At 42.3% G+C, this 14,443-nt stretch overlaps 1 protein-coding gene across 5 annotated transcripts in view; it reads right to left on the bottom strand.

Moving 5' to 3' along the window:
* Positions 1 to 1,611: 1,611 nt before the first annotated feature.
* The window catches only part of LOC5578153 (WD repeat-containing protein 7), a 75,578-nt gene continuing 62,746 nt past the window's right edge, over positions 1,612 to 14,443 (bottom strand). For all 5 annotated transcript variants that reach the window (XM_021844706.1, XM_021844704.1, XM_021844705.1 and 2 more), the window contains 4 exons: positions 13,708 to 13,862; positions 12,255 to 13,646; positions 3,183 to 3,309; positions 1,612 to 3,119 (listed from right to left, as the gene is read on the bottom strand). In XM_021844706.1, coding sequence (XP_021700398.1) covers positions 2,776 to 3,119; positions 3,183 to 3,309; positions 12,255 to 13,646; positions 13,708 to 13,862 — 2,018 coding nt within the window. In that variant the 3' untranslated portion in view covers positions 1,612 to 2,775. The remainder of the gene's footprint in view (positions 3,120 to 3,182; positions 3,310 to 12,254; positions 13,647 to 13,707; positions 13,863 to 14,443) is intronic.

Here is a 14,443-nt window from a genome sequence, read left to right on the forward strand (position 1 = left end):
TCCGTCAGTTTTGTCCAGGCTGTATTTTTTTGAATGCCGAAGGAAATCATGGTAGAAACATTGTTGAAACACACAGTGTTTGAGATTTAGAATTTGGATCATTCATAAAATGAAGTATCTAAGAAGATTTTAAGGAAACAAAATATTAGGTTAAAACTAAATTTAAAATCAAATATATTTGGTATGTTCTAACTTCAGGTTGGTAGGAAAGTCAACGGGCCAAATATGAGAAGAATCTTTGAACCCTCCGCGGGCCGCACAATATAAGATCGCGGGCCGTACGTTGGGCAGCCCTGTCGTATAACAACACATTATTTGCACAAAACTGATGAACTACATTTAGCAAATACATTTTTTTCCATTGAAAATCAATGATGATCTTTTTCTGATTGGGACCCTTGAATAACATGCAAATGAAGATTAGGCAATTGATTTTTGAGTGCTAGTTGAAAATTGAATTATATTATGATGCAATACATCCGAAAATGAGCCATGTTTGGACTCGGGTCAAATATGGTACATTAGACTGATGCAAATTTCGAAGTTTTTGCTCCCCTATGCTTAAACGGTGTCAATTATGATGAAAATCATTCTCCTGAAATTTGAAGTTATTTGGAAAAAATTTGGTTGTGCACAGGTCATTTGAAGTTTCTATGGAAATTACTATGGAAAAGACAAACCTTTTGTGTTCAGTCCTCTAACTGCTCGTAATAATAATTTATGGAAAAGTGAACAAACTCTACTCATGTGAAATCTTCCCAGCTACATCTTTGCCGAAGACTACATTTTGATTGGACGTAAGGATAATTTGCTATTATTGATAACAAAGTCTAAATCATGCTGAGATGATCATTTAATTACTTTCAGAGCAACACTGCTGTTATGCTGTAGAACATAGTAGCCTGGATTACTTTGATCTATTCTACCCGCCAGGAGCACCACTGTTGCATGCCGAGCAGTTGGTTCACCATGCAAAATGCAAACCCAGTTTATGATCAAGAATAGCAATTTATCCATAAGTCAAAATGTGGTCTTCAGCAAAGTTGTAGCTGCAAGGATTTCACATGAGTAGAGCTTGTTCACTTTTCCATAAAATATTATGTCGAAGAAATAGTGGTCTGAACACAAAAAGTTGGCGTATTCCATAGTAATTTTCATATAAACTTCAAATGGCTTGTGCACAGTCAAATTTCTTCCGAATCATTTCAAACTTTGGGAGGATGCTATTTACCATAATATAAATCGTATGAGCATAGGGGAGCCAACTTTTCAAAATTTGCATCACTCTAATGGTACATTGTATACCTTGACCAAAGCTTTTGAAATTACTATATTGTTAGTTACAAGTTAGTATTGCAATTCAAAAACGTGAAAATAGATTTTGTAAAAACTGAATTTAAAGCTGGATTAGTACCTACTAGACTTCTATAACAAGTTGGTTGCAATTTCAATGTTTTTTTAGAAAATCAGTTGTTTTTTGCAATAATATTTCTATTTGCAACAATATTTCTATTTGCATAGGAACACTACGGTATGTCTAATATTCTTATAGTTTCTACAGTTTAAATTGTGTTTCAGGATTGTGATATCGAATAAATAAACTAAAAATAATTGATTTGTAGATTCTGAATTTATTTGTAACAGTTTACTAATAGTCATAGGCTTGCACACCATTGTAAATTTATAACATTTATATAGAACATTTTTTAATTATTTTGCGAACGCCTTTCTAAACGAATAACCTATATATCTCACATCCGGAGGCATCCCCGGGTAACAAAATAAAAAGAATAAAACAAATCCAGGTCAATACACCTGTGCTGTCGCTGGCTCTACTAAATTAAACCTTCGAAGACAAATCACAGGCCATTAGCTATAGCCATCGGTCCGCAAGAATGGCAATAGAAATAGGTCAAATCATAATTTGCCCCCTTTCTGTCCATCATTAGTGGGTACCTATATACGAATGCGAATGTCGGTCGTCGTCTTTCCTTTGCGACGACCTTCTTGTAGTGAAAGCAGGTTTTTTGGTGGGATGTGGGGAATGAGAAAAATATTGGAAGTCAGGTTCGTCACAAAAGAACACACGAAAGACGCGTGTACATATCTATGCTTAATTTGCATAATTATATAAGCCTTTGGCGATTGGCGCCCAAGAATCGCGAATGCTGCATTGATTTGGTATGCGATTAGGTAGGAACGGTTTCATTTTTTTGTGGTTCCCCGTTTAATGTCTTCCGCGTGATTTTGCACAGCCCAACCTCATTGGAGATAGTTGGTAGATAAGGAAACACGATCATCTTAAATTTGTCATTAGGTATGATAGACGGAAAAATTAATTACAAAAATGGCTTTAAATTGAGTTTTCTTGATGTTATTTTTAAGCGTCGAATCAAGATGTTCATATCGCGTACTGTAATTTAATTGCCGATAGTGTTCGAATGGTGCCGAAGACGTTAATCAGTAGCTTCCTGGAACAAATTGGGAATAAATGTCTCTAAGCAAAACATATAGGTACATGACCTGAACATTTTTGAAGCTTCACGTATGATCAAATAGGGAATCGCTATAGCCATAACTTGTACTGGCAATCGTCACTTAAAAATTATCAAAAACTGTTGTTCTGCGAACAAAAATATCAAATGTGGGTCAAGACTTCTGTCTTCTGTAACAGCTAATATGGACATATACAGGACACGATGATTGCGGTTAAGGACGAGTAAATATTACAGTAGTTTATCTATATGCACAATACTGTTCGAAAGGTTGACTTACTTAAACGTTGAATCTAGTCTCGGATCCATCGGCCAGCATCAGCGTGACAGTACGGTTATTGATCCAGATTAGTTTGGCTAGCCGCATGGGATTCAGCCGGGCCACATCCGGAATCGGTGCCGTCGAGTATCCCTTGATGCACCGGGTTTGCGATTGGCCCAGCCCAAACATTCCGGTGCTAGTCTGCCAGAACGAGAGCCGGTTCTCTGCACAAGAGTAGCTGACCAAGAACTTACCATCCGGGCTGAAAGCGAGAGCCGTAACGGGCTTGGTATGGGCCGGTATCATCTGGCACTTGTTCTGCCGCAGTTCGTATATGGCCAAGTGACCATTGCTGGCTCCAACTGAAAGATGGATAATTAATTTAGCCGGACAATGTTCAAAAGATATAGAGATAACTTTGTTACCGGAAATTCTCCTCGAAGCACCGCAATGCGATACCTGATTGAACTTGCACATCGAGGGTGAGACTTCGGCAAGGCCTTTGTTTTTCAAATCGCCGGAATCAACGCAGTGCAGTGTTATGTCCATGACCTGTGGTTAGGATGGACGATATCAATAAATTAATATATGGGATGGGTCAGAAAGGCAATAGTTATGATTGATTGACGGCAATTTTCCAACATTATCGACGTCAGAAACTATCGTGGGGCTAACGTTGACTCTGACGCTGATCTGGTGATGGTTGAACTGCGCTTAAAAATAACCGTCATCAACAATGTTCGGTATGACTCAGAGCGGCTACAGCAACTGGATGTTGCCATTGTATACGCGAAGCAACTCGAAGCTGTATTACAAGAAGAGGGTGAGCTTGATGGAGCCCCTCCTGAGGAATTTTGGTACACAGTGATAGCAGCCATGAACGATGCAGTTGTTGAGTGCGTGGGGCGTCGACGGGACGATTGGTTCAACGAGGAGTGCATGCAGATCCTGGAACAGAAGAATACAGCGCGAACGTTCATATTGCAACAAGAGACTGGTCTCAAGAAACGCAGAAATTCTACCAGAAGTTTAACGCATTCTGCAAAGGCTTCGTGTTGCGAGTCGAGATGCACAAGGAATAGAATGGGAACATCTTGACGGGCGAACGTAAAAACAGCACTTCGATGAATACAGAAAGGTATTTTGATTGCAGGGTGTGAGAGTCAAGATAACGGAAGAAATTTATACATCAGTACATACTGCGGACTATAAAAACCAATCGGGAGACTCACTCCTCCCTAAATGATACTTCACTACGGGTATGAAACTTGGACTATGCTCGAAGAGGACCTGTTATAGCTCTTGAGGTTTTCGAACGCCGGGTGCTTAGGAACATCATCTTTGGTGGTGTACTGGAGAACGGTGTGTTTTTTTATTTATTATAATAGTAGGGTAAAAAAGAGCTTCAAATGATGTGATGGCACAGTGTGGGACTCACGTTTGGCGTGCTTCACCACTAAAAAACTTTCCCTTCTGCTCCTGCGTCTCGATCTCCCCCGGAACTTCATCGGGGGATGGCTGTGCTCATACATTTCGTCAATTCTCAGCCTCTAGCTGTTCTGCTAGTTCACTGTTGGAGCTTAATGTCCTCAAAAACGCTGCTCCAACGACATTTCTACGGTGTCTCTGCGAATAAACTCGTTTTGCCTAATTGGCGGAAGATCTCGCCGGGGCTTTGGACGCTTTCTGGGTTGGCCTCGCGTCAGAGCTCTGTTGAACTTCTACTGGACGCTCATATGCATTTTGTTTTGCTCTACGACGACTCGTTATCCGCTGCTGCTGTTCGAGCTCTCCTGGTTGACCAGTTGGATGCCGGGGTCGTCCAGCGATTCCGGTTGGCGGATGACTTCTGATTCACCGGCGCCCCAACGATTCAAAACTGGTTTGTGACGATCGATGCTGTTCGGCCTAGTCCCCGACGGTGGAGCTAGCCTACTGCGGCTACGTGCTTCTTCGATACTGGTCAGTGACGTGCCGAAACCGGTCCAGCGATTCCGGTTGGAAGATGGCTTCTGAATCACTGGCGCCCCGACGACTCAAGCCGGTGATACGCTACGTACTACTCAGAGTAGTCCCCAGCGGATCTATCCTACTCCTACGAAGATTTCCCCGGCGGCGGAAGATCTCCCGTACTGATGCTATCCGGGTAAATGCCAAGGTCGGTTGTACGATTCCGGTGGTGGGAAGCTTCCGATTCACAGGCGCCCCGACGATTATAAGCCGGTGCAACAACGCGATCCACTCAACTAGTCCCCGACGGTGGACGTAGTCTACTCTGAAGCTGGCTGGGCAGATGTCGAGGTCGGTCCAGCAATTCCGGTGGAGGGAAAATTCCGGTTCACAGGCGCCCTTACTGTTTCGCGCATTTCTCAGCTATACCTCGGCGGTGGACTTAGCCTACTCCAACTAGACGATGGACCAGAGTCGGTTCTGCAGTTCCGGCTGGAGGATAACTTCCGGTTTGCAGGCACCCGGCGATTTATTATCGATACTACGCTACGCCCGCTCTAGTCCCCGACGGAGGATCTAGCCAACTCCGATCGCGGCCCGGAGCTCTCTAGTCTTCACGCCATCTCCTTTGCAGCGACGACATAATCTGTGTTATCCCTCTGTTCACCGCATTCTAAGTGCTTCAATGCTGGCATATGTTCTGCACGATGTTGTCGGTATTTAGGACGCTTGCGGTTTCGTCTATCCCTGAATCGAGGGCAGTCGAATATGAAATGCTACGGGGTCTCCTCAATATTTGGACAGGCCGGACAATGCGGAGACTCTGCGTGTCCGAATCTGTGTAGATATTTCCGGAAGCATCCATGGCCTGATAAAAACTGGATCAGGAAGAAGTTAACTTCTTCATGTTTTCTGGTCGTCCACACCGACACGTTAGGAATGAGCCTGTGGATCCATCTTCTTTTCTCCGAGTTATTCCACTCCTGCTGGGCTCTACCCCATTTGGCATAATGTCTTGGCATAATGCCGTTTGGTATAATGGCCATCAGGCATAATTGAAAAAATATTATTTTTCTTTCACATTTCAACATTTCAAGTGCTTGAAGTGTTTGTCTAGGACATGTTAAATTTACTGGAAAAGGGGCAAATATTGACAATGATTTTAAGACCAAAGAAGTTAATGTGAAGTAAGTACAAGGAAATACTTTAAGAGAGGCTCGTTGCTCATTTTAAAAATATATTTCGGGAAAATGCCCAATAGAGCTAGAAAAAATAGGAAAAAGTCACAAAGTGTGCTTTTGAGGCTGATGATAATAACATCACCAAAGTTATTACTTGTCACATCTGAGGTTGACTATATCGCTGGAGAGGCATCCCATAGCATATGATTGATTTTTAGATTGGGGGTTCAATTTAGATTAATTAATTTAGATTGGGGGTCGTCCATTTCCAGTGGTCATTTATGGGCGGAAGGGAGGTCTGGTCAAAGACCACGGTCTATCCAATTTGTTTTGTATGGACAACTGACACCAAGGGCAGAGGGGGTTGGGTCTGAAATTCCGAAAAAAATGACTACGTGGTTAATGGGCAGCCCGTTAATTCGCCTTCTTTCAAACATGAGCTGTTCTTTTGAGTTTGCAGTTTAGCGAATTAGAACGAATTGTTGGACGCTTTGAAAGCCGAACAGAGGCCTTTTCACGATGTTTTTGGACTAAATTCCGAGTTTTTTTCGTCTTAAGTCCATAATTACGACGTCCTCTACATTTTGCATTCAAAAAGAAGAAGCAAAATTACTTTCAGGTGTATTAAGGAAAGTATCCGTTATTGAGCAGTGTTTGGTCCATTGGTTTTGTCACTTGCTCCAGCGGCAGCGAGCGATGGAACCAGGAACACAATCCGTTTGGCATGCATTGCGTTCTCGAGTAATATCAGGAATCCGGTTAAGCATGATCATATCATGTACCGCATCACCGAGTAGTGTTTTACCCGAAAAATTTGTTGCATGCTTCTTGGTGGGCGAGCGATGGAATCCGAATCAATTGTGTCTGGTTCGCGTTATGCGGGTGAAAAAAAAAAATCGAAAGATAAGTCAGTAGGGGAAGACGGGGTAAGACCGCCCGCCTAAGCAATTTAATTCATATGTCAAAATCAAGAATCAATCAATCCTTTTTCGGCGCAGCATGTCGTTTTTTGAAGCCTTAGGCATGATCAAAAAATATCGCAGGTGTTGTATTTCTTAAAAATATTTATTTCTTGATGCTTTTAAAAAGTGATGTCTTATCACGATTATTTTTAGCGACGGGGTAAAACCGCCCACCCACGGGGTAAGAGCGACCACCACGATTTTCGTACACAATTTTGCAAAAAAATATATCAGTTCCCTGTGATTCTAAAAAGTATAATGTTTTATGAATTCTACATTGATTAACGTGAATATTGTTTAATTTTTAGGGTTAATTATTTCAAAAAACTTAAATGTATAGTTATTATTACCTTGGATGCCCATATTTTGGAAAAACTATGCGGATTTGGCTTGTAAATTTTAGAAGATTGATTTCATTTCACTTGAACAGTAATGTACAACGTAGTTAAAACTTTGAAAATGGTTTACACTGTTATTTGATGTAAATTAGGGATGGCGGTCTTACCCCGTCAACAGTGGTCGGTTTTACCCCGCTTGGGCAATTTTCACAAGTATGGCCTTATTTCAAAGCTTAATATTTACAATTCATATTTCACTTCACCGAAGCATATTTTACATTTCTGGTAAAGCATATACGGGTAATTTGTTATGTTTTTCCAAAAAAATCCCTTCCGAAATCCTTAAGTAAGCATTTGTTAAATTTAGATCATATTCAATAACGACGAGTAGAAACTTTGTTTTTGACATTTGTTATGAAAAATTTGATGTAAATATCACACTAAGTACTCCGGAATGTCAAAAATCTTGTGTTGATAGAAAGTGCTTGGTGAACTTTTAAGAAAATTGCCATTTTCATGCCAAACTGAAGGTGGTCCGTCTTACCCCGGCGGGCGCTCTTACCCCGTCTTCCCCTAGTATTTAATCTGTTGAATCTGTATGCGGTTACAAAAAGAGAATCGGTTCAGGAAATTTAAAATTAAATCTTTATAGTTTACCTATCTTTCATATATCTAAACTCCCAGTGTTTCCTTGTGGAAATGCAGATGACTCTACGGCTTCCGTAAAGCAAGAAACATGTCATAATTTCCCTCCCATCCCCAAATTGACCTACATTCAGACGCAGCCGGCACCGTTATTGTTTGTCATAATAATGAGAGCACCAGTACTTTAATATTGAGGATGCTACTGATCCTGTAGGTACAGTTGTTCTTGCAATAATGGAGTAGCAATTGCGGACGGCAATCATGCTGATACAATTAGGGTCAGTGTCCGGAATTTGATGCGCCCGGGTAATTCGAATCAACACGGTGCCAAGGGCATCTTATGTAGATAAAAATCGATCATGGCGCGCTTATGATTCGCTACACTGCAAACTAAATAAACAGCTTATGTTTGAAAAAAAGGTAAAATTTCTAATAGGGTAATTTGCAACCGTTGGCCCCATTATGTGGCTTAAATCATAATCTGGCTTTCAGTTCGAGTTCTTTCAAAGAACTAGAAGTGCGCGACGTGTTCCATAAAATTATAGTGTTAAAACTTAATATTATGATTAAAATACGCTTATAAACTAGTATCACAATCAATAGTACGTGAATAGTAATGTTTTGTTAATAATTAAGAACAGAAAACAATAGTGCGCATTTAGTACGAAGAGAAAAAGGTTTAACAAGTGTGGGCCTTTTTCTTGTGTTCTATGCTAGTTGCTGGCCTAGCTCGAGGTTCCCTGGACTGAAGGATCGAACATCGCCAATTCGTTCCGATCGTCAACCACCACATAACGGACACAAATTCATCCCAGTCCCGAGAGCCCGCCAAGAATTTTGCTACGCCACTGCAAGATAAACCCGCCACCTCCAAATCGTTACCCGCCATTACGAAAGACCCCGCATGACCACCTCCTCCGCCATTGCGCATCTGTACCGTACCACCTGCCACTGTTACCTACCACAATTGTAAAATCGCAAGTATACCTAGGATTAGTGACGTCACTTTAGGCCAATTAATTAATTAAGAATCAAATCCAAAATGTTTAAATTGAGATTGAAATTTGTGTCTTAGTTTTTCCCTCCCTGATTCTTGATTTGAGTAATTCACACCTTTTTTGAATTGGTTCCGATTTCCCATGCTCGTAAAGGAGTTTCAGGCCTCGCCCTGATTGAACATTGCTGAAGGGTAGATTAGTGTGGCTTTGTGAGCAGTGAATCAGTGAGACATCTGTGGTTCACCTTTCCAGTGTGACTGAGTTTCTTGTTTTCCCCTTCGATCCCCTTCACATAGCTATAATTGTGTGCGTGTAACTGCCTGACAGCATAAGCGACCCTGTTAACATAACTACCGTATCTGGTAGTGATCCTATCCCTGAGCAGCTAGTAGGCTAAAAATTCGCCAATTGTTGAATGCATAAAATGCTCGCTATTTGTTGAACATTATATTTATTCTTCAGCAATAGGCAAGATTTTAAGCCGTTCAATAATAAACGAATTATCCCGCTGAATTATTAACCGTATATCAACTGATGGTTGTAGCATTTCAGAGAGCATGTATTCTTCTAATTATGCCAAATAGCCGTTATGCCAAACGGCATTATGCCAAATGACATTATGCCAAATGGGGTAGAGCCCTCCTGCTGCCACCTCGGCATTGTATCCATTCTGATGGTGCTCCTCGCATTCCTTGTGTCCCTTTGCTGGTATCATGCTATATCTTTAGCCAGAGTAATGCAGATGGGGATCATTCCGGTTATAACGTACACTGCCTCTGGTACAATCAGGCTATCGACATGGATGGAGACACCATCTTCTATTGTGATAGAGCTCGATTAACTTATCAGATGGATCGGGCCCGGGACATCCTGTCTACTGTGAATCGCTACAGTTGATATAAAACATGTCCATAGGTTCAATATATTGCGCCTCTGGTACAATATATTGCGGAAGCCATCGCAACCCGTATAGCCATGAGCCGGAACTTACCTGCCAGCTTCTCTCGGTAACGTTTACTTTCATGCGCTGCATCCCAAGCCGGGACTCCGTATCTCAATATGGACGATCTTTTTGGTCCTCCAATGTTGGGCTTTATCGTAGCTACAATGTTAGCTGCTTTCGCTGATTTTTCTCAGGCATAGTCTACTTTACTGTTGAAGTTTAGCCTGTCGTCGACCATTAATCCAAGGTGCTTTAGAGAGCGCTTCGATTAGATTGCGTGTCCTCCGACAAAGATCTCGAGCTGCTGAACCGCCTTGCAGCACCACCTTCGTTTTGTGATGAGCCAACTGCAGCTTGATTCCAGTCATCCACAAGCTTAACACTCCATCGTATATCAAGTTCCACAGTGTTGGACCAAGCATAGATTCCTGTGAAACTCCCGCCGTTACTTTCGTGGACAACGGTCCCTGGTTGGTGTCGTAAACCAGTATCCGGTTTTGAAAGGAGCTTTGCAGAACTTTACACAGATATTCGGAAACCCGCATTCTGTGTAGGGCTGCAGCGAAAGCTTCAGCCCTGGCCCTGTTGAACGGGTTCTTAACGTCTTTTGTTACCACTGCGCAGTATCGATTGCCTCTCCTCTTCTGCTTGGATGCATTCTCCGCCACGCGATGAATAGCAACAACCGTCGAAATCTTTTTACGGGATTCGTACTGCCATTTCGACAATCCTATCTCGCCTTCTGTGTAGATCGTCAGCTGTCCGAGAATGACCTTCTCCAGAAGTTTACCAAGAGTATCCAGCAAGCGTATTGGTCTATATAAAGCAGGATATCCGGGCGATTTTCCCGGTTCGCGAGCCATCATGCCCTAAATATGTCTGGGAACGCCAAAATTGCTGCCCTTAGTGATACCATCTGGACCGGGAGCTTTGTTCAGCTTCAACCCTTTCGCAACCGGTATCAGCTCGGCTTCAGAAAATTGGATTCCGGCATTTTCTTCATCTACGTCAGCGTATGGTGTGGGCGGCCACGCGGTGGGAGCATACGTATGAAAGAGACCGTCCACTATCATTAAATGTATAATGTACAAACATTTATAAGATCGATAGTTCACAGTGGGTATTGAATTTTTACTATGCTCGAAGAAAACCTGTTATAGCTCTTGAGGTTTTCGAACTCCGGGTGCTCAGAAACATCATCTTTGGCGGCGTACGGTGTGTAGCGACGAAGAATGAACCACGAAGAACTCTACGACGGCAATGCTAAACAGTAAATTCGAAAGTGTAGCTTCTTTTGCTTGAATACGTCTCATGCTATGTCTAAACCAGTAGATTATGCAAATCGAATGTACTTCGGATTTTTTTCCGCTAGAGTTCAGAAATCGGGTTACATTTTCATAATCGAAAGGTTTTAAAATATTCCATCAGTTAACTTCTGATTTTTTCCACTTAATAGCTGTTTTTTCATATACAGACTATGAAAATTAATAAAAATCACATTTTCCTACACATTTCAGCCCATACTAAATGAATGGGAAAAATTTCACCGATAGAATATTTTGTAACCTTCCGATTATGAAATTATGGACCAATTACTGATATCTAGCGGGATAAAATCCGAGGTACATTCGATTTGCATAATCTGCTGGTTTAGACATAACGTGCGTCTAACGTCACAAATGAGGTTGTAGGTTGCAACTTGGTCTGCTACCCGACACATGATTTTGATCCATCCAGCGTTGTAAATATCAGCCTTATAAATTTCACCGGAAAACCATGTTCAGATATTATCTTCTAACATTGTCTTTAAATCAATAAAAAGATTATATATTTGCAAGTAATACTTTCAGAATTTGGCTAAGATCATTCGAATAGTTCATCATCTGATTCATCGTTGATTAGTCCTCATGAAAACCAGCAGACACGTCTGTTCTATAGGAGACAAAGCGTTGCCTGGAGGTGACGGAATGTGAAGAAATGGAGCTGTTGTAACGCACCCAAGAAACGCGGAAATGTTATCAAAAATTCAACACATCAGCAGAAGCTTCGTGCTGCGAGTCGAAATGTGCAGGGATAAAGATGGGAGCATTTTGTCGGACGGATGCGAGGTAATTGAAAGGTGGAAGCAGTACTACAACGAACACGTGAGTAGCGCTGAGAGCACAGGCACGGAGGTTCAAGTCAGCGGGAGAATTGACTACGTCGGAATGTTGGACAATCGCAACCACCAGTTTCCACTTTGAGGGAAGATAAGGATGCCGTTTAACAGCTCAAGAACAACAACGCAGCTGGAAAAAAAATGGTATCGGAGCGGAACTTGCCGCAGCCGAGGATGGATGGAGGTTGCTGCGAATTGAGTTGTATGTCGTGGAATTCTTGACGCGATTTTTTTCTTATTACATTGTAATACCAATAAATAAATAAATAATAAAAAATCAGAAAACAATCAATGAAAACAATAAAAAAATGTGTGTACTCACCTCCACCAGCAAATTGGCGATCTCCGTTTGCATCTTATCGATCAGCATCTCGACACACTGTAAAATTTCCCGCTTAGCACGATGCAACACCGACTGCGTGATCGGAACACTGATTGCTTGGGCGTTCTGCTGCATGGTGTTGTAACGAGCCACTTCGCGAGCCATTGTCGTGATGAATGCAGCCGGCCGAGCGGTGGCTATCAATCGAAGAGCATGCCGAGCTGTCCGACAGGCGTCCGCTTGAGGGGTCAGCGGAAGTTTATAGTTCAGACTGGGGATAAGACGGTTGGAATCGCAGCACATTTCAAGCAACCCGAGAAGGACCTTACTGACGTCGATGTAGGGTTCCCAGACGGTGAATCCTCTTCCTATCAAATCTATGGCCGCTCGTCGCAATGGTGTATAGGCAGGGAGCTTTTGCGAAGGTGGTGCTAACAACAGATGCGTTAAAGCCATCGATGTCGAACGAGCAAGGTTGTTGTTCCCAATACCGAAGCCTTCCACCACTGAACTCTTCCTGCGATTCTCGTTATTTCGCTTGCCATCTGATGATGAAATATCTTGTCCGAATTCGGCTCCTATCACTCCAAGCAGTACAACAGCCGTTGTTTGCTTCCGTTTCAACTCAGCCAAGCTAGATGGTTTGCGCACTACTTCTTCCTCTTCTTCGGATTCTTCTTCTTGTGCTTCCAGCGTTGGGCCTCCGGGAGTCGCCACTGGTGAACCAGGATTCGACTGATTTGAGGCTTGTGTTTGCTGAACAATGGGCTCCGTATGGGTGTACATGGGGAGATATTGAGCCCAGCTTTCGACTAACTGCTTTCTACCCTTTTTGCCCATACGTCCAAGCTCACCGAGAAGAAGCTGTTGAGCGGCTTCGCGAATTTCCAGACAATGATGTTGCCAACGACGGGCCATCATCTCAACCTGTGGCCGTTTGAAAGTGTTTGCATCGAGGGCGTCTATCTTCTCGGGTAACAGGAAACAATGGTGAGTAGAGAGGAGACTCCAACCTTGCTTAATTTGTGCCTGCTGTTGAGTGTAGAGCTCTTCCTGCTCTTCGTCGTTGGTCCAGGATGCCTTTGTAGATTGTCGATGTAGCTTCCGGTTGCGTTCTTGCTCCGCGATAAACGTAGCCATGTTCATGGACATGAGCGTGTTGGACATGGAGATCAATGCCAATAGATGATTTGATGTCAAAGTAGTGCTGAGTTCCCAGTGCAGCCGAGCTGTGAAGAGATTTGTTAGATGCTGTTGACGCATTTCTTCAGCTGTGGAAGAAATAGCTCGTATCTCCTCAGGACTTATCTTAATGTCGATATTGTTCTGCCAGGTAGGAAGCAATAGGGACATGTAGCCTCCTTTCGACAAAACGCCAAATGATACTGGAATCTGTTTGGAAACAACAAATTAACATGGAGAAACCTCAGACTAAACAACGGATTCAACATACCTTGGGCCTCAGTAATCCAAGCTGCGTTTCACATACTTTGTCCAGGTGGGGATCCAGACCCCAGGAGTGCAACAGCGACAGTAAAAGCTGAGCTACCTCCATCACGTGTGTGGCTTCCATTCTGGGTGCTATCTTTTTCGATATATCCGATGTATCTATAAGAAAGTACAAGGTTAGGCAACAGTTGTTGCATGGTTTCTATGATCTGAAATTTATTACAAAATTATGATACGCTTTGAATGCATTAGTGGAATGTTAATTAGTTCACCGTTAAGTCTATTAATAAATTTTATTGCGCTAAAGGAGGTTATGCGGACAGCCGATTTTTAACAAATCCCATCAATTTGTTTGTTTCGCGGATGATTACGTCCATTTGAACCCCTTTCTAGAGACGGTTGAAGAGCGTAATAGACTTTCCGTTGTGAATAACATACGATACCGGTGCCCGCAAAGCTATTTAAAAACGATGAACACATTAATGGCATTGAGGCAAAATACCAAGATGGCACAATGCAGCAGCCGACAAAGTGTTCTTCTAAACCATTTTCCGTCGCTGGCAAGAAGATTTGAAGAGAGTTATCAATAATATCTAACGGATCTAATTTTTACATTGCAGCAGTGATTCCTAGAGGGTCTCGAATATAAAAATTTTACGCGTTATCTATGTATCGAGTTCAAGGCAATCGTGTTTTTTTGTTAAGGTGAAGATGCATTAAAGGTTTGGAAAATTTTCAAG

This window comes from Aedes aegypti, chromosome 2 (genome assembly GCF_002204515.2).
Source record: "Aedes aegypti strain LVP_AGWG chromosome 2, AaegL5.0 Primary Assembly, whole genome shotgun sequence".
NCBI lineage: Eukaryota > Metazoa > Arthropoda > Insecta > Diptera > Culicidae > Aedes > Aedes aegypti.